This window comes from Lathamus discolor, chromosome 2, assembly GCF_037157495.1.
Source record: "Lathamus discolor isolate bLatDis1 chromosome 2, bLatDis1.hap1, whole genome shotgun sequence".
Taxonomy (NCBI): domain Eukaryota; kingdom Metazoa; phylum Chordata; class Aves; order Psittaciformes; family Psittacidae; genus Lathamus; species Lathamus discolor.
Window position 1 is genome coordinate 1,301,517 of NC_088885.1, and position 25,068 is coordinate 1,326,584.

At 41.2% G+C, this 25,068-nt stretch overlaps 2 protein-coding genes and 1 long non-coding RNA gene across 7 annotated transcripts in view; 1 reads left to right on the forward strand and 2 right to left on the reverse strand.

Annotated features, from left to right (window-relative positions):
• Positions 1 to 6,554, reverse strand: part of LOC136007529 (uncharacterized) — a 70,825-nt gene extending 64,271 nt beyond the window's left edge. For all 5 annotated transcript variants that reach the window (XM_065665375.1, XM_065665376.1, XM_065665372.1 and 2 more), the window contains exon 1: positions 6,251 to 6,554. In XM_065665375.1, coding sequence (XP_065521447.1) covers positions 6,251 to 6,255 — 5 coding nt within the window. In that variant the 5' untranslated portion in view covers positions 6,256 to 6,554. The remainder of the gene's footprint in view (positions 1 to 6,250) is intronic.
• A 1,148-nt stretch (positions 6,555 to 7,702) lies between these two features.
• On the forward strand, positions 7,703 to 23,934 carry NME8 (NME/NM23 family member 8). Its single transcript, XM_065665383.1, has 16 exons — positions 7,703 to 7,727; positions 8,841 to 8,877; positions 8,973 to 9,030; positions 9,784 to 9,890; positions 10,300 to 10,371; positions 11,395 to 11,511; positions 12,107 to 12,173; positions 14,012 to 14,091; positions 15,705 to 15,797; positions 18,035 to 18,183; positions 19,158 to 19,336; positions 19,999 to 20,143; positions 20,987 to 21,094; positions 21,949 to 22,100; positions 23,079 to 23,223; positions 23,593 to 23,934. Exons 2-16 carry the CDS (start codon positions 8,845 to 8,847, stop codon positions 23,813 to 23,815), a joined length of 1,728 nt encoding a protein of 575 aa, XP_065521455.1. The 5' UTR covers positions 7,703 to 7,727; positions 8,841 to 8,844; the 3' UTR covers positions 23,816 to 23,934.
• Positions 20,539 to 22,366, reverse strand: LOC136007533 (uncharacterized). The gene is made up of 3 exons (XR_010609748.1): positions 21,981 to 22,366; positions 21,668 to 21,813; positions 20,539 to 20,643 (listed from the first exon to the last, which is right to left on the reverse strand). It is a non-coding gene; the product is annotated as an uncharacterized LOC136007533 (long non-coding RNA).
• Positions 23,935 to 25,068: the final 1,134 nt, after the last annotated feature.

Sequence of the window (25,068 nt, forward strand, 5' to 3'; positions counted from 1 at the left end):
AAAACTGATTGAAGGATTCAAAACAGAGAAGGCTTGCAAGTGGCACTACTCATAGCTGATCTCATGGATGTCAAATGGTTCTATTTCATTTATGTATTAGGGTGTTCAACATAGATAATTACTTTTTTTCATATGATATTTGTATAGTTTGAAATATGAATACAAGCTTTCCAGGATGCTTATTCTTAAAAGGATATACATGTTGACCCTACATTATGACCTTACAAATGACTCCTTTTCAGGATGTGTCAGCATTCGTTGGCAAGTTTATTGGGGTTTTTTGTCGCAGCTGTTTTAAAGTGGATACATTCAACTTCTCTTAGCATTTCAAAGGACACACTTGTGAAACCTGCAGGCCAAATGATGGCACTAAAGCAATGATTTGTATTCCATTCCAGCAAAGGATAGGGTGGGGGGAACGCAAGGTAGCAATCAGCAGCAGGAAGGAAGAGCAGGACATAACCGGAAAAGTATAGCAAATTCAAGGCTGATTTTTGGAATCAGTTTCAAATGCTGAAAAAGAATATGGCTTTCTGCCTGTAGGTTTACATTCTGACTGCATGCACGTGTATACACAGCTCATGAGCAACGTTCCTCTGCATTAATATAGGGAACACTACATTTATATCATGCTACAGCTTTCACGATGTAGCCTTACTCAGTTTTCACCACGGGTATTCTCCTCGACAGTGAACTCAATTAATCTGCCTTTTTAAAATGTGGGAGAAGGGGTCGACATCATTCCCACACCACATGAGAATCCAGTGCTGGACGTTTCCAGGTCCTTGAAATCAAGCTGTAGTAATACCTGCTGGCAAATTTAATCTAAAGCAGGTCAAAGATGCTGGTGGTAGAGCTTTCTATGCCACAGAAATTTATGATGTTTGCTGTGTTTGCAGAGGCAGGTAAGAAAAGAAGAGATATGAAAAAGTGATGAATGATGACCCCTAAATCTTTGGAGTCTCATGCTAAAAGTATGCAACTGCCCATGAAAAACAGAATTTGCCTCTTCTGGTATGAAGTCCAAGCGCCCAGCATCCAGCTGTGATCAGTTATTCACCTTCCTTTACTGTTCTTAATTCCTTTTGTTGAGGTGCTTGGATGTGTCCAGACTTTAACACAAATGCTCACAGGAAAAGAAGCATCGGTTCTGTAAGTCAGCGCATTCCTGAGTGTTATTCCTGTTGGAGAGGGGTACGTGTACATCCCTCATTTGTGCAAGATACTTATTAGACAGGCGGTAACGCATATTATCATGAATTTTGGCCATAGTTAAACTGACCTTCTTGTTTTGTGGCGAGAACCCTATTTCAAAGCTATCAGTACAGGCTTCCTTTACCCAGCAGCTAGGTATGAATTGAAAACATGGCTATATTAATTTCTATAGCAATTGCAGAGTCAGAAACAGCTGCCCAACATGAAAGCATACAAAAGAGTTACCACAGATTCCTGCTTCCAAAAGACATTGAGAGAACTTTCTTCAATCACCAGATTGCAAGTTTCAATGTCTGCCATATTCAATTCTATGTATTTATAGAAGAGACCCCATTATTCATAAAGAAGTACACAGCAAGCTCACCTCAGCAACATTTCGAAGGGCCATTTAACAACTGCAGTCATTGGTTATGCATAGTTTTTTCCACAGCCTGTTGCCCAAATTGTCAGCTTTTACCTTAATTCCTGAATTTACAAATTCAACAAAATTGTCTCCATTTGAAAAGAAAAAAATAAATAAAATCCACAATGGCATTTTTAAGAAAAAAGTCAGAAAATGACTGAAACAGAAGGAAACTTTTATGTGACTTTGGAAAACAAGTATCTGAGACAGGCGGTAAATCACAACCTCAAAATACAACGGAGCCTCGAGTGACTGGAGTTTATAACCATGCACATTGTTAAAGTACATCAGAAGAAACAGACAAACCATTTATAACAAACGAACGCAATCAGTTTAAGATGAGGGAGAGCAGACCTCGAGGCAAGAAGCAAGTACTTCTGTTGCAATCTGTCCTCTGTCTGCTTGTCCTTTTGTGGTTGAGGAGAGGTACAAATGACGTCCTTTGGATTGTTTTGAGCAGCCAGATGAGCATCATATTCTTTTTCAAGACATTTAGCTGATGCAGTAAAGAAACCTCCACTGGGCATGAAGAAAGCTTTCGCCTAAAGCTACCTGGAACCATCAGTGCCTTCTGCAGACAGTGCACCTTAACTGCGACTATCAGATTTGCATACAGTGAAGCAAAACCCTCCCTTTTTTGCAAGGAAGATTACACAATTAACATGCACAATTTGATAATGAATTGCTAATTAATCACTAAAAAACCCTACCGACAAGTTAGAAAGAATTCGTATTTTAATGATGGGCAAAGGAAGTTGAATTTCACAGATGCTGTTTCAAATTGCTATGGACATGGTGGGGGGGCTTTGTGCCTGCTGATTAGCTAAGCTGCTCTGCTGCAGTTGCTAAGGTCTCTGCTGAATGACAGCTCTATTAAATTGCATTTCTTGCACACTGGTGAATCGGTGAGTGAATGCTATGAAGCTGCCTCTTGTTCCTGGTCATGGATGGAAGTAAAAGACTGACATTACCCCAAGCTGTACATTTACTTTGTACATTCTGTCTCATCTACCTTTCAGAAGCCAAGCTTTTCTCCTGAAAAGGATTCAAAGAATACACAAAAGTTTTTGCTATCACATCAAAATCCAGCTGACTGGCAGAAAAAGAGTGAAATTGTTGGCTACCAGATGAATAAGAGACCCAGATACATGGGGAGAGAGAGAGAAGAGGCAAAAGACTTTTAGGCAAGCAGTAGTGTTATAGGAATTACTTTCCTTTCAGTCACTGAAATGGTTTCATGCCTAGATCTGGCTGCTTAACAGACTTCCTGGCTTCCTTCTTCTCATATTTAACTATCAACATCCCTGATGCAAAAAGTGTGGCCTATGCCAGCTGAAAGCTTGTCTACTGCTGGCCTGTGCAGCAGCTCTATATGTAGATGCATGCTGCATACAAGCCAGGACTTGGCATACATTAAATATGTTGAACCAGCATAAAGCCTTGGATGTTAAAGTGACATCTAAAACAGCATCTACCATTTAGAATGCTTCAAGTGTGACACCAACATTCACCATTTCTAACTAGCAGTCTTGTAAGGACTGGAATATACTTTTGAAAGTTGGATAAATGTTGTGATTCCTGGAGACATTGTTATATATAACATGTATATATATATCATATATATGTGTTATATATATACATATATATAAAATTGTTTAGAAATACATAGTCTTTTTTACTTGCATGAATTGGATCAGTTGGAAAGAGCACGGGTTTTCTTCCCACATAAGCTTGAACGAGTACAGATTGAAGAAACCTCGACTCCTTTGGCACACCCTTTAGACTCAGCAAGTTAACAAAATTGCGTTCAGGTTTAGCCTTCTCAATGCGATCTGTTCAACTGTGCCTGCCTTGGGTGTTCTTCTTGTTCATAAACTACCCACTGCCATGCTTTTCCATTTAAACGACCACAGTGCCAATTAGGAGGGAATTCAAATACAAAACCAAAACAAACTCTTCCGGCAGCCAAATTGCGCTACAGCTGCTTGACTGTTTTATTCATTATGGCCATAAGAACACACCTCAATTAGTCTCTGGCAAAGACGTTAGTGTCTATTTTACTGGGCTGTTTTATTTCCATTCCTATCTTAGCAAAGGACAGTACTTCATACACTACAAAATTTGCCACCCTGTACAGAAGTGCAGACACTGGCTGGTCCCATGACTGGAATGTAGCAGCATATTCTGCTTGGACTACACCATGATTCAAGCATTCACGTAGTTTTCCATCATGTTTTCAAGGCTGGTACTGTCTAAAGCCCTGAACCTTTCCCCAAGCACATTTTCGTGCTCACCTTAATGTATCAAGAGGATGCAATTGTCTGAGCCCCTATTTTTTCTGCCCTGCTGGGATTTACTACCCTGAATATGCTACAGCTTTTCACATATACCTGTTTAGATTGTCTCTGCAGATGAAGATCACTCTGTGTATTTCTATACAGATGAAGAGTCCCTCCCCAGCATCCCTATAGGCCCCCTTCAGGTACTGGAAGGCTGCTATGAGGTCTCCAGGCAGCCTTCTCTTCTCCAGGCTGAACAGCCCCAACTTCCTCAGCCTGTCTTCATACGGGAGGTGCTCCAGCCCCTGATCATCCTCATGGCCTCCTCTGGACTTGTTCCAGCAGTTCCATGTCCTTTTTATGTTGAGGACACCAGAACTGCATGAACCTCTCTTTTGTGGTACAAGGTGCACAAAAAGTTTATGTATTAGTAACATCCTTCCGGGTTATCATTCATGTTGTCTTCAGGATGCACCTGGCACTGACAGAGCTAGGCCATTCTCTGACAGCAAGCTGTCAAATCCATTATGCTAGTTACTATTTATGGGCAAAGCTTGCATTAATTACCCCTCAAACCTCCACAGCTGTAACCTGTAGCAGTCTTGCACTGTCACCTAGAAGCCTGGTTTGGGAGCTACCTGGTCTCTCGCCCTGAGAGCACACATGCTGGTGTCAGGATAAGCCCCTACAAAAACCATCTCAGATTGTTAGTTGATTTTGTGCTGGGTTTTGTTTATGAATATAGTTCTACTGCACAGAACTACTGCAGCAATGGAGGCCTGCGCTCGCAAGCATTGCTGGAACTTTCTGAACCATTTCACTCTCTTTCTGCTTTCCACAAGAAAGAGAAGAAATCAGAAAGCTCTTCCTGTGCTGTCAGATCCATGGTCAGCTCGTGGCTGCCCCAGGGAAAGCCTGGACACACATACAGAGCATTCAGGTTAGACAGGCTGCTACACTGCTAGGCTAGCAACAGCTCTGCAGAAGAGCTGGGAAGGTCAGACATCCTCTCATTATAGCAATTCCAGAATGAATCCAGGCACAGAGGCACACCAGGATACATCCAGGGAATACAGCAAGGAAAAGACACCAATAAGCTGCAGCACCAGCATCCATGTGGACTAGACAGTTACAGAAGAGATCACAAGAGATGGTTATAAATGAAGGTGATTAAGGTCTCCAGTGAATTTACTAGCAGGCAGTCATCACAGTTACATAGGCACCAACATCCAAGCACGTACGAGGGCACACAAGAAGACTGCTTGCAGGGATAACCCATCTCTAGCTCTGTCTCAGGGTTAAAAGTCTCAGCGATGTCTACAACTGGTTTTCATTACTTTGTGAAAGAATGCTACTCATTTGAAGCCAATCACTGCAGGCATTAACAGCTCATGACAAAGAGCAGACCTGAACTCCAGTGGTATGCACAAAATGGAGTGAAATGCTTTTAAGGTTACTCAGAAAAGTTATGCTGTCATCCATCATGAATCCGTGCTGTTTCGTCCACTGCACATTTTCAGTACACTTACAGAATCATTTTGATTCAGGAAAAAAAGGCAGTCAACTCCTAACCCCTTTTCTCTGATGTCTTTAAAATGACCCCCAACAGTTCTGCTCTCGATAAGCTAAATTATCATTCAATTAATTCATGATTTTACCGAATTATACACTCTGACCTAAAGAAACATCTTCTCATTCTGCTCACCTCACTGAAAGCGGAGACTTGCAGAGTTTTTTGGCAGTGCTTACTGTTGAAGACATCACATAAAATCATCGAGCGGCACTGAAACTGCCCACATGTAACTTTCAAACCTCATCCCAGGGACTGAAAACAGCAGCAGTCACTCCCCAGATAAATTCACCCTCATGCAACGTGACCAAGTATGTAGAAAGGAAGAGGTTAAAGATGAAGAGCTGGAGAAAATGCTCTTCCTTATTCAAGGCCCTTAGCATTTAATTTCCTTCCTTCCTGCGGCAGCCCCAATCGGCTTTATGCCCAACAGTCACCAGACAGTAGCACATAGAACTAACTCCTCACCGAGACATTGATGATCAGAAGATACCCGAGAGACGCGCATCATGAGACCCAAGAGGAAGAGCTGCAGATGCTGATAAGCAAAACAGATGACACAAACTCCAACCTTCATTTACTACTTGCTTCTAAACCTTGCAAACCCCTTGATGAGGATGGGTGCAGCAAAAAATCAACTCCTTTAAGCCTGATATTTTAAAATACCAAACCCCCTCACATTAAATATTTTGTGATATCCAAAGCATACACACAATCCATTCTCACAGAACAGTTAAAGAACAGGCTGCGTCAGCATTTTAACACCTGGGACATGAGCATTACCTCATCCTATATTCCTCTTGAAGGCATTTTTCCTGGTGCTTGGAAAAGTAGGTGTTCCTGAAGAAACTGGTCTGGAGAAAGCAGTGAGTGGTTTACAAAGGAAGCCCAGAAAACCCCGCCTGTGTTTTCAGGCTTTAACTTCCGCATGGCAGGTGGGTTGAATATCTCATCTTCTCTAGTTCTTTCTTGTTCTGCAAGCCTATTAAGGTTTCCAAAGCTGTTTTCCTACTTCCCACAGGAAAAGGTTTTTCAGGGGCACTTCCCCACTTCCAAGCAGGTCAATGCAGTTTACGCCAGTTCCAAAGGTAGAGTTTTCCAGAAATAGAAGAAAGCAGGAAGTGATTTAGTGTTGGCTATACAAATGCATTATTTCTGATCTGAATGCAAAGCCTCCCTTGCCACTGAATCGAGCTAATGCAAGTTGGGTGGGCATAGCAGAATCTCAGCATTGGAAACTGCTGCAGCTCTGTGGAAACACTGCCCCATGCACGCTGCTGCAGAACGAGCATCCATCAGCTTGGGATGGTTTGACAGTGAGCAAGAGCACCTTTAAGTGCTGCTACCGTGCTCTCTTCTCCTTATTGGCTTCAAGAGATAAACCCAAGTTTTCAGTAGGGGCTTTGCATGTTTTGGGGAGCAGTCCCAGAAAGCTTGAGGAAAGTGACAGGGAAGTCACTAGAAACAGATTTTAAGTGTGATAGATACACATAAAGGCACTTGCGACACCTGGGCAGGGCTTCAGAAGTAAATTGGAAGCACAGATGGTTTATGAAGCACAACAACACGCACATGTGAAACGAGGACAGTTCAGAGACACCTGTGTTTGATTTGCAACCATTCTTCCACTTCCAAACAGAAACGCTCACCAGCCGGGATGCCTTTAAGAGCTTATCAGTATAAATGGAAATAGCCACACCCTACTCTGGACCACTTCTTTCTACCTGAATAAAGGAGCTTTGCCTTTACCTGCTGTGAATGTTGAGCAGGGTCAGAGAGGCTCAAACTGGCACAGAATCATGGAATGGTTTGGGCTGGAAAGGACCTGAAGGTCATCCGGCTCCAACCCCTGCCCCGGGCAGGGACCCCTTCCACTGGAGCAGCTTGCTCCAAGCCCCTGTGTCCAACCTGGCCTTGAGCACTGCCAGGGATGGGGCAGCCACAGCTTCTCTGGGCACCCTGTGCCAGCGCCTCAGCACCCTCACAGGGAACAGCTTCTGCCTAAGAGCCCATCTCAGTCTCCCCTGTTTCAGTTTGAGCCCATCACCCCTTGTCCTGTCACTACAGCCCATAAGTCCCTCTCATAGAGTCAGAATCACGGGCATCTGAGAACTGATGCTGTGAGGCGATGCTCTGAAGCAGCGTGCTCAGAGGCCTGCACTGATCACAGGGCAGCCTGAGTGCTGACTTTCACGACCCCGCTTTGGTCACCACGACTTCACCCCTTCACTCACAGTTTGCAAGTGAGGCTGGATTGCTGGTGAGGTTCCAAGATTCATTTTCCCACAATTCAAAAGCTAAGGTTGGATTCCGCCTGCGGTGGGGACAGAAACAGAGGAGCCACAGCGCAGGAAATGGTGCTGCTTCCCTGAATCCCTGCTCCCCTCTCAGCTCCCCATGCAGTGTCAGTCCCAGGCTGGAGAAAAAGGGAGATGGAGGAAAAGCAACCCTCAGAGGTGGAGCATCAGGAGGGGCTGGGGCAGGGCGATGGCCCTCGGGAGGTGGTTAGAGCCGTTAGTGGTGGGCGGTTGTGGGGTACACCCAAGCCTAACCGCTGGCCCAGGGCAGGGGCAAGGACCAGGGCAGGACAAGTGCCCATCTTGTGGGTGAGCAGCCCCAGGGCTGTCGTGTGATGGTGTGCTTGTGGTGGAGGGTGCATGAGCAGCTGGGCATCCTGGTGATGGGGAGCCTGAGCTGGAGCGTGGCTGCGTTCACTTGGCACCGCAGAATGGCTGGGGTTGGAAGGGGCTTTCAAGATCATGACCCGTGTTCCTGTGTGTGGGCCTGCACAAAGGGGTGTGCATGCGCATTCGTGCACACCCAGGCACACTCATGGTGAACCTGTCCCTCTATAACGGAGGTGCGTGTTCAGGTGCCTGCGGAAGGATGCGAGTCTCTGCATGTCCTTGTGGACACATGAAGGTGTGCATCTTTGTGCGAGCTGAAGTGTGCGGGGCCTCAGGGTTTTCCATCCATTCCGTATTTCATCCGGTTTCACAGAACTCCAGGGTGGGGAGGGGGTGGTCCGTTGTTACAGCAGTTGTCATCCCACCCAAGGGCCCTGGGGCCCTTCGGAGCCGAGTAGTGATAACCCTGAGAGACTGCTGAGGCCAACGGAGTTTTTGAGGACCCCAATAGGTTAAGAAACTCAATTTTGTTGTGTTTCCTGTGCTACGTGGGCTTTGAGAATCAGCTGTATATTGCCTCATAGGCCGCCAAAGTGGGGTATAAACTGCCATTGCTGTAGGGGCTTCAGCTGAGCTCATTTGTAAGGGAATCAGAAGGCAGTGCTGTGTTGAAAACGATAAAAACAAGTTCTTTTAAAAACCTGCTAAATGTGCTTTGTATTTTGATGCATTTCCTACAACCACAGGGAAATGGCAGGCAAGAAGAAAGAAACCCAGCTCCAGGTATAGATTCTATTTGCTTGAACAATTCTAGAGATCAAATGACATTTTTTCTCTCTCTTTCAAGGATGTTAAAATGTCAATTCATTTTATTTCAGATGCAAATAACCGATGAAAACCAGTGGGGTGAAATGTTGCTGATGAAAGGTGTAATAGGTACTGTCACTATTTGCTGTTCAATCTCTCCTGAAGGCATGTACAGGTTTTCATACTTATGTATCCTGTCATCTTTAATAGATAGTGGTCATAAATCTAGACTAGTACCATATTATCTTCTAAAGAAAGGTTATATTAATATAGTTATAAATGTATAAATTGTGTTTATTAACATACAGTCCTCTATGATGAATAAATATTTGTCACAAGTCATATCCATTATTTTATCTGCTGTTACATGCTGACGATTAGAAAATACCTTTGCAATGTGGTGTTCTGTATGGTAGGGAGTTGTATTTAGGCAGAGAGAACAAATCTGTAATGGGATCATAGCTACACAAGAGTAGCGATGGGAAGAACATGATCTGCACGGGCTCAGGGAGGTGAAAATCCTGTAGAACAAATATAATTGAAATAGATATGAATAAGATTGAAAGCCAACGGTGTGGAAATAAAAAGAACAATTAAAAGAAAAAGGAATACGAGAGAAAAGGGGTGGTCTGAATGAAGCATCTCAAACAGTATTATGAAGTAGGTTGTTGGTGTCAAACATAATTGAAACGAAAGAGGAAACTGATGTATTCACTGAGCACATTGCTGTATCTGCGGTGCATACAGTGACTAAGAGAACTAAAAGCTGCGTGTGAACACTTCCCCGCATGCGTGTGTGTGCTCCAACACACTCACAGATACGTTCCATTCGATAAGCTCCACAAGGCGGCTGTTTTGTAATCCCAAACTATTCCATTTCAGTAATAGATGTGTATCAAGCCTGGTGCGGTCCTTGCAAAGCTGTGCTGAGTTTATTCAGGAAGCTGAAGAGTGAGTTCAGTGAAGACGATGTGCTGCATTTTGCCGTGGTAAGGGTGGCAGTTCTGTGGGGAACTTCTTTACCTTTTGTTTTAAATAGATCTTTTTACCTGTCTGCACACACAGAGCTTTCATTTTACTGTCCTTGTACCAGGTCATCACAAGTTTGGCCTGGTTGCATCTTCTTCTGCATATCTCCTCACAAGACTTTGGTTAGGGATAAACTGGAAATGGCAATAAATGTGGAAGGAGCTATAACAGAAAGGGAGCTGATATCCTACAATATATTTCTTGATAAGATTGCAAAAACATTCAAAAGCCAGATTTTATAAATCTATGCAGGCATATATATATATATGGAACTAGATGATCTTAAGGTCCTTTCCAACCCTAACTATTCTATGATTATATATATATATATGCACATACAAGTAAATAAGCTTTTTAATCCGATTTCAGGCAGAGGCTGACAACATTCTGGCTCTGCAGTCGTTCAGGAACAAATGTGAACCTGTGTTTCTGTTCTGTGTTGTAAGTACATCTCAGCAGTTTCTCTCCATGTGCTGCCTAATTCTGCCTTAATTTTTCAGTCGATTAAAAAGAAACGGGAAGCTGTAGAACCCGTATCTTTACATTTTACAGCGTGTAACCCGGTACGTATGCCATCAGATGTGTTTACTTGAGGTTGGTTTTCATGCCTGATCCGTGGTTCCTGAGCACATTTGTGCTGTGGCTGCTGCACGTGCAGCCACAGGAGATTTTGGGTAGCCACAGTTGGGGTGGTTTCTTAGTAAGAAATCTATGTAAGTTTTCCAGGGTTGTCTCACATAAATTGGCTGCACTGAAATGATTATTTCTGCGTGCTTTAACCCAGGGAAAAAGCAGTTCCGTTTCCTCACACTTTGAGAGATTTCAGATAAACAGCTAAAACTGCGATTTTCACACGTGGGCAATTGGAACAATCACACATTTTTTGTCCCTCAGCAATGGATAGAAAAAGCCTCTTCTCTTAGAATTCCACTGTAGAACGCTGCTCCCTTAGGAGGCAATGGTTTTTTTGACTTGAAGGTGCTAAGTTTTGAATCCAGGATCTGAGAACAATGATACCCTCAGGACACTTCCAGATTTGAATCTGAATGCTTCCAAACAAAGTTAGCAGCATCTTTCACTACCAGGAGTTCCCTTCACTATCTCCTGAATGTGGCAGAGCACTCATTGACACGCAATGCAAACAAAAAGATAGAAAACTCTATGTTATGGAAATAAAGAGCCAGTAAATCCCATATTTTTGCATTTACATCTGACTATATTACAAATGGTGAGCCTAGAAATAAACATGAAAAATGAGGTAGAGAAGGAAGGGAGGAAGCAGAAGCAAGAAAGTTTCATTCTGAACTAACAGAGGCAGTAGTAGCTTTAGTATTCACTTCAGTGGGCATAGAAAGCGGTCCTGCTGCTGGAAAAATAAGCGAGATAAAGCATATTTCAGAATTCAAGTAAATGTGTAATGAGAGCAACGAGAACTCACTGAGAATGTTCTTTTCTCTTTTACAGAATGGCAAAATTATCTCAATAGTGAAAGGTGTAAATGCTCCTCTTCTAAATAAGAAAATAACAGAGCTAGTGCTAGAAGAGAGGGCAATTGCATCGGGACAGAAGGAGCGCACCACGGTACTCACAAACCAGATACTTAAATAAATGAGGTTTTATTGCGCTTGCATGTTTTCTTTTAATTCCTATAATAGAGGGTTTGGTAATGTTTAATCGTTTGTATTTATATTAACAGTAAAGTGATAGATGTGAGGGTGGTTTGGTTTGGTTTTTTTAGGGATTTCCATTAAATAGCACTTTGTAAAAGCTTCAGAAATTTACAGATTAGCCTATTAATGTAAGAAATGAAGAGATGGACAACGTCATTGGTGCATGAAGGCTTTCAGTCATCTTTTATTCTCCCAGGACTATTTTGTTACTTAACTTAGTTCATCAGATGAAACAAAGACAGGGGGAGCAGTTGCGGCTCATTGCTTGATTTTAAGTACAAATGGAGATGAAAGAACTCCACTTTCAGTAGAGGAAACTTTTAACACTGGAGCTCAGTTAAGGAACATCAGGTTGCCCAAAGACCTTTCTTAGACTTTCTCACTTTCCAAGGCAGCAGATATGTTCTAACGCTAAGGTAAAATTGTTGTGAAGACCTGACAGCTGTGCTTGGTGGCTTCAGCTTCACACTGGTGATGTACTTTTACTCTACTGGCAATCGCCTTAGGTAGAAGAACTTGTTTTGCATGAAGAGAAACCACCAGAAGAGCCTGTTGAGGAGGCCGCACCTCAGGGTAAATCTATTTGATTTCTTAGAAATGTTAGCAGGAAGAAAAAGAACAAATATCTCTTTAGTTATTTGATTAAGAATTGGGGATGTCAAGCACTACTAGGCTCCTTTGAGTTAGTAATATGAGAGGCTGTGGTTGAGAGTATCAGACTGATGGGATGCTTTTTCCTGTAAGGAATTAAGATATCAGACTGTCAACATCAGTATTTTCACCCCTGCTTTGTGAACCTTCAGCACTTCAGACATAGCAGCAGTGCTGTGTGCAGGCAATACTCCTGTGTAAAACCAGTGCCTCAAAGTCACTTCTAGACTGCCGCTGTGTTATCTTTGCACTTTTATTCAGGTGGGGTTTGTTAACCCTTGGGTGCTTTACAGGAATACCAAGATGGGGACAACCTGAGAGGACTGGGAGAGTTAATCCGTGAAGGCATGGCATGCTTGTATCTCAGATTATTTTTGGGTGTTTCATCACATTAAAGAGCTAAAGGACAGGTTTACATTAGAGCACAAACCCATGATAGTAGGATAAGATTCCAAAAGGATTGAAAATAAGCACCATCCTGTTTGTGGGTCTCATAGCTACCATTTATCTGAGGCTATTCATGAGCTGGGACCTACACCTTTTCTGTTCTCATTGTTATCTGTGGCTACTGAATGTTCCTACTGCTTCATGCGCACAGAATGCCACTCATCAGCACTGAGATGGAATAAACTCCTCCATCATCCTCTTCTTTTTGATCTCGCCTTCTTTTTCCTGTGAGAAGGCGGTAGATCATAGTCAAGGATTAAGTCATGTCCCTTCTCCTTCCTCTTCCTGCCTTTATTGTTTGGTTCAAGTGACGTATTCCTGACCTCAGCTTTAGCCTGTTTTTTTTCCTCATAGACCCTCTGAGACTTAGTAGTACAGTATTACAAGTCATATAGCAATTATATCCAGACTTCACACTCATCCACAGCACCTAAATGTGTGACCAAATCAGGGAACAGACATTTGAGTTTGGGTTCAGCTTCAGGGTAAGGAATCCCTCAGAAGCCATAATACAGTAACATTTCATTGTAATATTCTACTTACCATATGCAGGTGACTATGAGTGTTCTCTAGTATTGGAAATGACTAGTAGTCTGGTGTTTCTGTTAGAGCTACCATAAAGTTCTCCTACAGTGATTGAATTACATTCTAATGCTTAACTGCAAACCTCTGATCCTGCAAAGGCAATGTCGTTTGTACTCTTTTCTGGCCAATTTCTGTCATTTTGCTGGGATCTCTGTGCTATGGATGTTGTAACACCATGTCTACACCTCTTGTTTTAAACATTACATGGTGTTAGCAAGCATGTGTTACTTCAATAGTTATTTATTGCAAATTACCTCGGCATCCACAGTGCTAACAGAGAACAAACATCTACTATGACAAGAAATGCACATTTTGCTGGAAATCTCTAATATTCATGCAGATTTTCACTTGGTGAATTTTCCTTAGTAATACTCATTCCTTTCGCATTTCTAGTCCTGTACATACAGAGCTCCCTAGACAAAGCATCCATCTTAAGCTGCAGTTTTCCCATCACACGTAGCCACACATGAACCATTTCTCCACCATATTACCCAGAACACCAGTGCTTTGTCAGCAATGTGGATTCCAGAGATAGCCAAGGACAGCCCTGCTCGCTAAGACTTGCTTTAAGTGCTGGAGTCACTTATTTTTTGGAACCACTGTTTGGCCACCTCAATATTAAAATGGAAAACTATTTAGAGAAACCCACTTGGAAGTAACGGTGAATGTAGTTCTGTGTTTATTTTGGTAAATGTATCCATTGACACATCATTCTTTCCCTTTTCCAGAAAAAGTAGTCAAATATTCTCTTGGTATTATAAAACCTGACGATGTCTCGGAGGGACGTGTAGAAGAAATTAAAAGCCAGGTAAAGACAATTTGGTAAGATTCATTCATGCTACTTGGTTAAGAGACATAGTAGCAAGGTGCAAGATGAAGAGGATCCTAATTCATGCCTGGGCTTTAGAACAAGATCTATTAATGTTTCTCTGTTAAGGATGATATCAGCATGATAATTTTGACCTGAAATAATACGGTGTTCAGACTGATACTACTGCTTTAATATTTTATGTCAGTAGATGAGGTCTGATGCATATTGTGCTAACCATTAGCACATGAAATCTACATACAGAAAAGTGTCTTTTTTTTTGCTCATGTTGCAACAGAAATGAGAACTACAGACTGTGGTGGTGAAGTTAATTCTTCACACAGTGTTTTGAAGGCCTGTAGGCACACATAAGACAGCTAACCAGTTCTTTATGGAAACGAGTTTGTGTGCAGACACATATGACAACACACAAAAGCATGAGGATGGTGAAGCTAGTTCTTGTGCACTAATATTAGTTACACTAGTAACTAGTAAGTGTACACTAATATTTGTCACTAGTGCAGTATTTGCTCCTGACGTGAAGAATGTGGATCCAGCAAGTATGCAAGGGTGCATCCAATGGTTCAGTATTTGTTGAAGCCATCACACAGTGAAAGAAAGAATGTTTTGCCTTCCACAATACAATGCTATAGTAATGCTCATTTCAGTTACAAGAATTTCTTACTCTGCTACCAAAAAATGCCTCCTAAGACTTGATATCAAGACAAATACCAGTGACTTCTGCAGGAACGATGACCAGTGCTGTATAGGTTGTTTCTGCAATTGCTCTGCCTTGGCCAGAAAGGAATGAAGCTCGAGAAAAGGCAAAACCAAAAGCAGGCAGTGCTTGAAAACAATTTAGCTGGAGCTGAGCAGCTGCCAGTTGGCTCTGCCTTTGCCCTGCCTAATGAGGTGTGTACTCACGATTTTTCCACACTCAGCAGCATCATAAGGGCTTTTAAAGAGCAGCATGTTGGTAAGCAGATTGATATGGGCATGTGATCGGCACTGGGGTTGGGTAGCGCCTTTGTTGTTTAAATATCAGTGTATGGTAAACTACAAGTGGACTATGAATTTTCACATAGGACACGTAGGATTGCATCTCTTACACATACTTGAATTTAGTGCAGTGATGTACCGTAAAATAGATAAACAAAAATATAATCCATTTTATGGTTATCTCTTTTTCCTGAAGCCAAGTACTTCAGCCTAATACAGCTGTTGATAGGTACACATGTACATGACTACTATGATTATTATAGAGGTTATAATAACATTTTTAGAAGTGGTGGCATGTTAACCACAACAGCTAAAATGAGTTTATTTAATGTTAAATAAAAGATATTATTGACATATGAATGACTGCATAAATTGAACTGCACTGCATGGTTCACAACCATTAGCTTAGGGGGCATTGTAATCCTGAAATTAGTGAAGTGCTTTAAAAAGCTGGAACTTCAGCTTAAGCAAAGGTAGCAATTATTTGGAACAGGTCAGAGAATTTTATACTTAAGATAGCTTCCAAAATCAGTCAATCTTTAGCGTTACGATAACATAAGATTTTGTGTATATACATTTTCAAATGCCACTGAGTAATAACTAAATAATTGCAGATTACAAACGCAGGATTTAGCATCAAAGCAGAAGAGGAGAAAATGCTAACTGAAGAGCAAATCAGAGTGTTCTATGCCTGTAAAGCGAAAGAGGTAAAAACAAACTAAAAACCTAAACAAAAGGAACAGGTAAAACATATCATTTTAGCTACATGTGTTTGTAAATCTCTGCCTTGGTTTTGGTACACTGAGGAACTGAATTAATGTAGATTTAGTACATAGAAAAAAAAGGAGATATTCTCTCTTACTGACTCATACAGATATGGCTTGATAGCATTCTAACATTCCAACTCAATTAAATTGAACTGCAATTAAATACCAAGAGAATTTCCAGTTCTTTCTGTTATCAGAATGTGTCTGACCCTTAGCCATGGCCCTAAACATAGGGTGTTAGGTATGAAATGCAGCACAAACCCAAAGTCCAGTGTTGTCTTTATGACAGGGGTATCTGTTTGACACGTACTCTTCCAGCCATAAAATAGTATATTTGACATTTTTTCTTCTTTATAGTGTTTATCACAGGGTAGGACTGGAAATAAGCAAGTGAACAAGCAGGAAGAGAAAGCATCTCCAGTGACGTTCATTTTTCTGGCCCTATCCTACGTTAGGACAATGAGACAAGGTGGTTCCTACTGAAACTAAGGGGGAAAAAGAAACCTGATAGTATTCACCAGATTCCTGCACTACAGTTTAGAAAGGAAGTAACAGGGAGGGCTTGTAAGGAATTGTGAGCAGCTAGGACTCTAGTTTAGACAGACACAGTTGTGAAAGGGAGGTAAAAATGTCATCTTCTTAGGAACAGCAGCCAAATTTGACATTAGTTAGGTGTAAAGAGAGGTGTGAGAGGAACTAAGACAGAGAAAAAGCATGCAGTGCTCAGTATATGGCAGCACTGCTACACCACAGCAGATCCTAGCCAACATTAGGACAGGGAGAATAAAACTACTATGAACTAGCAGAAGCAGTCCAGAGGTCCCTACGCGCATTGAGAACCCAATTATTTGCCATTCTTTAAGTGTAATTTTAAGCTGAAAAATAATTATGTTAAAGTGACAATAGGAACAGGGTGCCCAGAGAAGTGATAAATGCTCCATCCCTGACAGTGTGCAAGGCCAGTTTGCACAGAGCCTTGGGTGCCATGGTCAAGTGTGAGGCATCCCTGCCCACGGCGGGGGGTTGGAACAGGATGATCTTAAGGTCCTTTCCAATCCAAGCCATCCTATGATTCTATACAATACAGATGCCTTTGTGTTCAGTGGGCAAAATCATCCCTGATTTAATACCCTGCAAGCTTGCTGAAGGTCCAGAGGCTGCCTGTTGTAGCAGAATGGAGACTCATGGCAAAAGACCTTCAGATACAATTGGAAGCAGAAATTGTTTCTTTTCAGTGATAAAGCAGGGTGACCAAGGTCAGCCAAATCTAACAGCCACATCTATTTCTTCTAATACAAGCAAGTGTACTCTTGAAGCCGCAGAAGTGGAGACACTCCTTTGATGCATTTCACTAAATGGTTTTGTACTTGAATACATTGTACCTCTTATGAGTTTGTTCCTCTTGCGAAATGGGTTAAATGTGTGCATAGGTACAAAGATTGAAAGAGAAAAGCAATAAATGGCAAGCATACATGTGAGTATTTAATCTTCATATTATTACAGGGAAAAGGTAGCATACACAATCAGATGGGGCTGACTAATAAAGAAAAGATGTATTCAAATATTAAAAAGCAGAGAAGATATTTGAGGAAGTTTTAAATATTGAAGGATAAGGTGACATGCAAGGCAAGAAAGATTAAAAACTCACAACAGCTACAAAAATCATTTTCTGATGAAAATGTACATTTATAGCACTGAAGTTTGAAACCAAAGGAATGAAAAGAAAATAGCAAAGAGAATGAAGGAAAAGCCTACAAATGTCCTGCAAATATCTCAATGTTCTCTATTTGCACCCAGCTACATGGGTTTTAGTTGCAGTAATTATGCATAGAACTGTGTTGCAGTTTGTTATGGCACACTGCATGAATTACTGTGAGCAGAGCATTGGATCGCATTGAGTTTCTAACTAATTTTCTTCATTCTTGTCATTTGCATATTAACCTGGTAGAACATGTGCTACTTAATTTAGTTCTATGACTTCCTTTATCTCAATTAAGTTTAAGTATTTTATAATGTTCGCTTAAATGACTGATCAAAACCGTCCCAGTTTAACAGGGGTTTGAGTAATGTATGTGAGTGCCATTTTAGAACAGGAATGAGAAGAAAGGATGGTTGTTCATTTCTGATGATAAACTCAACGTTGCTGCAATTCATAGAGAAAAAATACTGTTTTTTAGCCTGATTTTGAAGATTTCCTTCAATTCATGCAAAGTGGACCATGCCACATTTTGATCGTCACTAAAAAAAACCCAACTGATGCTATTCCTCACTGGAATGAGCTAGATGAGACGAGTAAAGGTGTTGATGAGGCTGAGAAGCAAGAGAGGTAACTACCAGTAGAAACTTGCAGATGTGATTCAGTTACAGTATCCATAGCACACCATAAACCAAGACACATTCTTACAGATGTTCAAGGGGGAGTAGGGGACGCCTGAAGCATGCTGTGCTCCTTAGGACCACCCTGTAAAAGCTGGCAAACAAGGGGCAAGGTGTTTGGGTTGTGTTCCCCCACCTTCAAGATGCATAAAAACATTGTATGGATGAACTGTTCACAAATACGGTATCTTGAAATGTCCGGTTTTCTCCTATGCCAAGTATGCATTGAGAGTTTTAAAGCGGATGATAGTGGTACACTGGTACCCATGGCATCAGACAACAGAGTGCTGGCAAAATTCAAAGAGTAGATCAAGTTTTACATCTAGACAAGAGATGTGCTTAAAGCAGCATGGACTTAGATCCTATGTTCAAAGCAAGGACTTGTCGCCATTATTGATATCCCTGCTGGTGCCGGCTGTATCCCTTCCTGCACAGACTCCCACAGCTGGGAAATACTGCATTTTCTGTAGTTGGTGAAGAGTGACTGTATTTGCATAGCTAAATGCAGGCAAGTAGCAATAAGAAGTATCTCTGTTAAAGACAAATCTGTAGTGCTATCGGTTTCATGATCACGTTGCATATGAATTAAGAACAATTCTTTTACTGATCATTCATCATCACTGTACACTTGTCAGATGTAATTCTGTCTAGTGAAGCAGAGAGACTATTTTGAATAATCTAGAGGGGAACTAGAAAACCTGCATGGCTGAGATTTCTCTCTCGTAGCAAAGGCAATTTTGAGAAGATGAATAATTCCCCTCTCAGAAACATTACTTCAGTCATGAATCTGATTTTAATGGAAACTTAGTTTGGGATTCGATTCTTCTGGTTCACTAAACTTGAAGAAAGAACATCTTCATGAAGTCAACTGTTAACACAATGTATGCAGTGACTTAAATACTGTGTTATTTTGCATGTCATTAGGGGAGAAGAAACTGTGGAAACTGGGGCTCTACTAAATGTATGCGATATGGAAGACAGCATAGAAAATGCCAGCAGACAACTTGCCTTCTTTTTCCCAAATTTTGATGCCCACAAGACAGAACAAAGAATGGAAAAAACATTGGCCTTAATTAGACCATGTCTCCTTAAGGAAAGGAGAGGTAAGAGTTAATCGCTGCATTCTCTATCTAGGGTATATAAAAGCCCTCACATTTTGAATATGGAAAATCCCAACTCTATTAATGACACGTTCTTAGGTTCTGTTGTCTCTACAGTGATCTTTGTCAGGAACAAAGTGACATGGTTAATGTTTTTGCTGTATTGAGAATGTACACATCAATGCTGCTTTGTTCCCCAGGTTGATTTTTCAAGAACACGTTTAGATTGTATATTTGGATGGAATGTTTCTAAAAGACCCCTCAGAGAAGCTAGCGTTTGCAAAGTGTAGTATAGGGGATCATAATTCCCACCATCATAAAGTAGCTGATATTATTCCTGAATGCCAGGTCCAAGGTTGATCAATGGCATGCTGAAAAGGATCTGAACCCGGGTGCTCTGTGCTGCATAACTGGAGTGTGCAGTGCTGCACAAGGGCAGGTCTATACAGACAATATTAAATCAGGAAATCTACTCCATTAGCATAAAACTCCATCCAAGCAAGTTTGCTTTTCTTCTCAGGCATGTATTTGCATTTCTTCCTAGATGCTAGATAGCATTTCTATCCCTAACTTGAGAATCTCTGTCCCTGAAATAACCTATACACAGAAGCTGTGCAAATTAATGAATGAATGGCAATTTTGCATCATTTCAATATACTAAACAGAGTCAATCCTGCAAAGAATAAAGGATGATGGCTTCAAAATAGCAATGCAGAAAGAAATCACCCTAACTGAAGAACAAATACATGAATTTTACAAAGAGCATGTAGATCAAGACTACTTCCCAGTCCTTCTAGAGCAAATGACCAGGTACTTTGAAAAATGAGAATGTGGATCTATAAATAAGACTGGCATTTTCACAATGAATAATTAGCCTCAATAATACACAATACATAAGACGCCAATGTATCTGAGAGTTTAGTTAAATGCAAAACAGGATCAAACAACTGCAGATAATGAGATAATTCCCAAGTAGAGTGGATATATATGCTTGAGGGGAGATATTAGTAGAAATAGGTTTAATTGTGGAAAGCCTGGGCCAAAGTTTAATTTATATATGTATATTTTACTAAGGGTGATCTTGTACTCTCATCTCTGCTCATGGCAAGGGGGTTGGAATTAGATGGTCTTTAAGGTCCCTGCCAATCCAAACCATTCTATGGTTCTGAATACATGAGGTTCTAGAACACTACAAGCTACTCCACATATCTGTATGTAGGAAGTTGAAGGCAGCAGCCAAGTCCATTGATCTGGGTGAAATCCACTGAGTTCTGCCCTGCAAGAAGTCTTTATCCAGGCTGTGTGGTGGACTGAGGAGGAAAAATACATTATGTTTGGATATTGCCTTCATAGGAATTTGGGGTATAGCTGATAACTTAGGAGCTGATCAGCATTTTAGTGGCTAATAGTAAAGACGCAGGCCAACTCTAGAACATTCCTGCTGCTGTAGTAGCATTCAGTCATTTTGAAGTTCAGATTTATGTTTAAGCCCCATAAGGTTTTATCAGGCTGTAACTGGTTAAACAGAGATTGGGTTTAAAATCCTCCAGTACCAGGTTTGTTTTCCTAACCTGCTCTAGATGTACTCAAATGACTTGCACAAGTTACAGAGAGTTCAGTTTTATTTTTAATGCAAGTTTTCCCCTCTCATAGTGGTCCAACTCTGGTACTTGCTCTAACACGAGAAAACGCTGTAGCACGCTGGAGAGATTTATTAGGCCCAAAGTCTGTTGAGCAGGCTATGAAGGAAAATCCAGACAGGTAATACTTACAATAGTAAGCCATCGTTCACAGCGTACTATTCACTACCACATTCCTCATCTCAATGAATCTCCTATTCCAACTGGTGTAACTATAGTGCCATCATCTGGGAGCTAACATGTATTTCTGCAGTTTGTGAAGCTTGGAAGAACTGTTGTATTATGCATAGGAACTATGGCATTTTCTGAGCAATAATGGCTGCTAAACATCATTAAAAGGGTATTGAACTGAAAGGAGATCTATTGAATCTAGAGGGAGGCTTCCCTGCCCCTGCCCTGGCAGGGGGGTTGGAGCAAGATGATCTTAAAGTCCTCTCTCACCCAAACCATTCTATGATTCTATGAATCAGAGAAAAAAAATTGGTAATACCTTGTTATTATTGCTTTTTTTCCCCCTTGAAATAGCACCATTATTTTTTAGAACAGATGCCTATTTTCCCAGCTTAACGAAAACCTTGCATCAGCAGAATTTTTACTTGCGACTAAGTTTCTCATACACACTTTATAAATGGACATCCTAGTTTTACCTGCTATTGGCAAATCTCTCTAAGAAATTACTATTGCATCATCTTACCTGCTGTTGGCAGAAGGGCTGTTTCATCAGGAAAGAGCTGCTATCACCTTGCAAATATAACAAGATGAGAGTTGGGAGGGGCGGTGTTGATATAGCAGGTGGTTAATTTAAAAGCTTGTTCTTTTTGTAGGTAATGAAGGTTGTCCCTACAAAGAGATCATCAAGCACTTATCTCACCACTACATTCATTTATATTCACTGGGTTAAGGCTACGCAAATAGTTAAAGCTCAAAATGGTTATTCCTTTAAGTAACTTTACTCTTTTAATGATCGATTCTTAGTTTACGTGCACGGTATGCAGTCAGCAACGTACCTATTGCTCAGCTGCATGGTAGTTCCACACCTGATGATGCTCAGAAGGAATTGGAATTCTTCTTCCCACAGGAGCACACTTTGGCATTAATCAAACCTGCTGCTGCTGCAAAGCATAAAGGTAAGCTATCTAGAAAGGATGGGCTATGTCTACTGATGTAATTTCTACAAAATATTAGCAGTAATTCATGTCAGATGTGTTCTTTTTATTCCCTGGAATATTTTTTCCATGCAGAGGAATGTTTTTACAGGGCTTGCGTAATTCACAGTGAGGCCTCAAATGTGATATTCCCTTTGCTTAAGCTCCCTACAGCCCTTTTTTCATGAGGGTGGTGGTGAACTGAAGTGAGAGAGTTCTTAGCTAAGTTAAACTGTTTAAAAGCCAGACGTGTGCAAACTAGCTGCCCAGCATCCTTCTACATCAAAGGAGAGAGGCTTTACAAATTCATGTTACTCATTTCAGACAGGAATCCCTGTTGCTCAAAAGGGGTCACTGCTCTATTAGATGCATTCCCATCCCTGTTTTAACTTGCCATTAGACAAAGGGAAGGAGTAGGAAAGGTCAAAGCAAGAAGAACACCTTAAAGGTTTTGCTGCCACTTATTTTAAACCCTGCATCCAAAGCCTCTTCCTGGTGTTCTTGTCTGTCAGAACAAATTCCAGTGGTCTTTCGAATGTTAATTTGTTATTGGCTTTTGTGAGTCTTTCTTCCCCTCTTGTAACAACTCAGATTGGTTTTAGCAGGCCAGCTGGTGTGTGACAGAGCATTACAACTACAGTCCCTGTTCTGTCCAACGTGAGAAACAATAGTGAATGCTACTGGTATGGTTTATAATAGTGTGGGTTTGTCACCTGCATTAGTGCAGTGACAATGGTTTCTGAACATTTGAGAGGACTGTTGAAGTGTTTGTCATATTGCCCATGATTGATAGACATTGTAAGGAGAATTTGAATAGCTTTGGTGATTTTGGTTTTTTAAAAAAGCATCTAGTATTTTCTGAAGGTTTAGTTTGGGGAGTTTTCAGCATCTAAGCTTTAAAATGACTTTTTCATCTAAAGCATTTCAATCAAGACTTGAGTTTGCTTGTTATCCTCCCAGATGACATCCTGCAAAAAGTGAAAGATGCTGGATTTACCATCTCAAAGATTAAAGAAGAATCTTTAACTCGTGAGATGGCTGAGCAGTTTTATAAGGATCACAAAGGAAAACCCTTTTTTGAAGACTTATTGTCCTGTATGACTGAGTAAGTGTCTCGTTATACACTCTTGAGGTATGCAAGTACACATCAAACTTCACATTTACAATGCCAACCCAAAGTGGGCTGAGGACTTGACACTCTGACACTCTTTCTGTCAAGTTTAGTGGCTGCTGGTATGGAGAGCTCTCCTTTTAAAAGGAAGACAAAGAGTACAAATCCAAACAGCTGCTCATCAGAAGAGTTTTTGCTGTCAAATCCAAGATATTGTCTTAAAACACTCAGAAACAAACTTTAAACAGTTTAACAAAATTCAGGTACAATAATGCTTATCATAACCCTTCAAGGTACTTCTGAAGTCAAAGCTAAGCCTGCATCTTAGAATAGTGTAAAAGTTTCCTTACACTGATTTTACAGGGGCCCATCGGTGATAATGGTCTTAACAAAGGAAAATGCTGTGGAAGAGTGGAGGCATCTAATGGGTCCAGTCGATCCAGAAGTGGCTAAAGAGACCTCCCCTGGATCACTTCGAGCTCATTTTGCGCAAGATATTTTGTCTAATGCTGTTCATGGATCATCAACTAAGGAACACGCACAGAAAAGCATTGAGTGTGTATTTGGAGAGCTCAATCTAAATTGAGCTGTTAAGATGCAATTGCTGAAAACTGATGTTCAGGTCATTAAATGCATTTGTCTGCCCAACCACCTCTATTTAAGTCTGTGTTTTATGTTTCCCTTCGTAGTTCATCCATTCTTTCATCAGCCAGATTTTTATTATCGGCATTGCATATTGCAAAGCATATCAATATAACGAGTAATGCCTGCTAGAAGTTTGATGTTAGTAATGGTTTCTTTACGCGTGGTTAGTAAACAGTTTTTCTTTTATCACTTTAGCAGATTTATGTCTTTCCTATAATTCCAGGAGTGTTCTAAGGTGTTTTGTATACAACTACCTTAAAAAACCAAGGTCAAAGGAGATCACTAAAACACAATTAATGACATGTCCACTGTGATGAGGATTGAGTCCTCCAGTTCAGGCAGCCTGCAAAAGAGAAATGGTGAAAGGTAGTCAAGGCACTGCTACAACATTGGCAGGGAGCAGCAGCGTGAGTGCTCCACAAGGGAGAAGGAGCCCAGAGCCAAGCATGACCACAGCGCAGGCTGTCCGGAGCAGCCCCGCAGCATCTGAGCAGAGCTGGCTAGCCACATCCACCAGCAATCCCAGACAAAGCAAGTGATGAACCAGGTCCAGTCAGGAGTAACAGGCAGACAAGTATTCCTGCAACACAGCTCAGGCAGTGATTAAGCCCAAGTGTGAGCTTCAATGTGGCTCCTGGGCCCCTTGGCCAATGGTATGGATGTGCATCCCAGGAGAGGCTGCTCGGGGCTATTAAGACTTATTGGTTCCCTCAGGGCCCTGAAAAACATTTGTGATGTTTACTTATCCTCTCCCTAAACATCTTCTAACGCTTACTGTCACATGTAGGATAATAAACTAGACGGTCCTTTCCATTTATGCAATTCGAACATACCAGATGAAGTAAAATATAAAGTCCGCTGTTACTTAACAGCTATTTTTGACATATACCTCCTTGCCAAAGTAGTGAATTTGTATCCTGCCTCAGTCTAACTTGGCTGGCCTTCATAAAGAACACAAATATCCTTCTGTAGCTGATAATTCTCACTTTAGCTGTCCGAGTCTGTTGAAGGTTGAGATACTAGAGAATGGTATTCAGTTAAAGCAGTTTACTTACAGCATTGATTCTAATTGCAGTGTCCAGAGAGAACAAAGTCTTTCTCACCCTTTCTTTATTGTCCCTATTGTATTTAATACAACTAGGTGCTTTAAAGAGCTTCCTGACAAATATTTCTGTTGTGATGAGGCATTTGTTA

Bases quoted from the DNA above. Each gene is read 5' to 3' on its own strand.
- NME8 (XM_065665383.1), top strand. From the start codon at position 8,845: ATGGCAGGCAAGAAGAAAGAAACCCAGCTCCAG. The intron at 9,891-10,299 runs GTAAGGGTGGCA...ATCCGATTTCAG, and splicing joins ATGTGCTGCATTTTGCCGTG to GCAGAGGCTGACAACATTCT. The intron at 11,512-12,106 runs GTACTCACAAAC...CAATCGCCTTAG, and splicing joins GACAGAAGGAGCGCACCACG to GTAGAAGAACTTGTTTTGCA.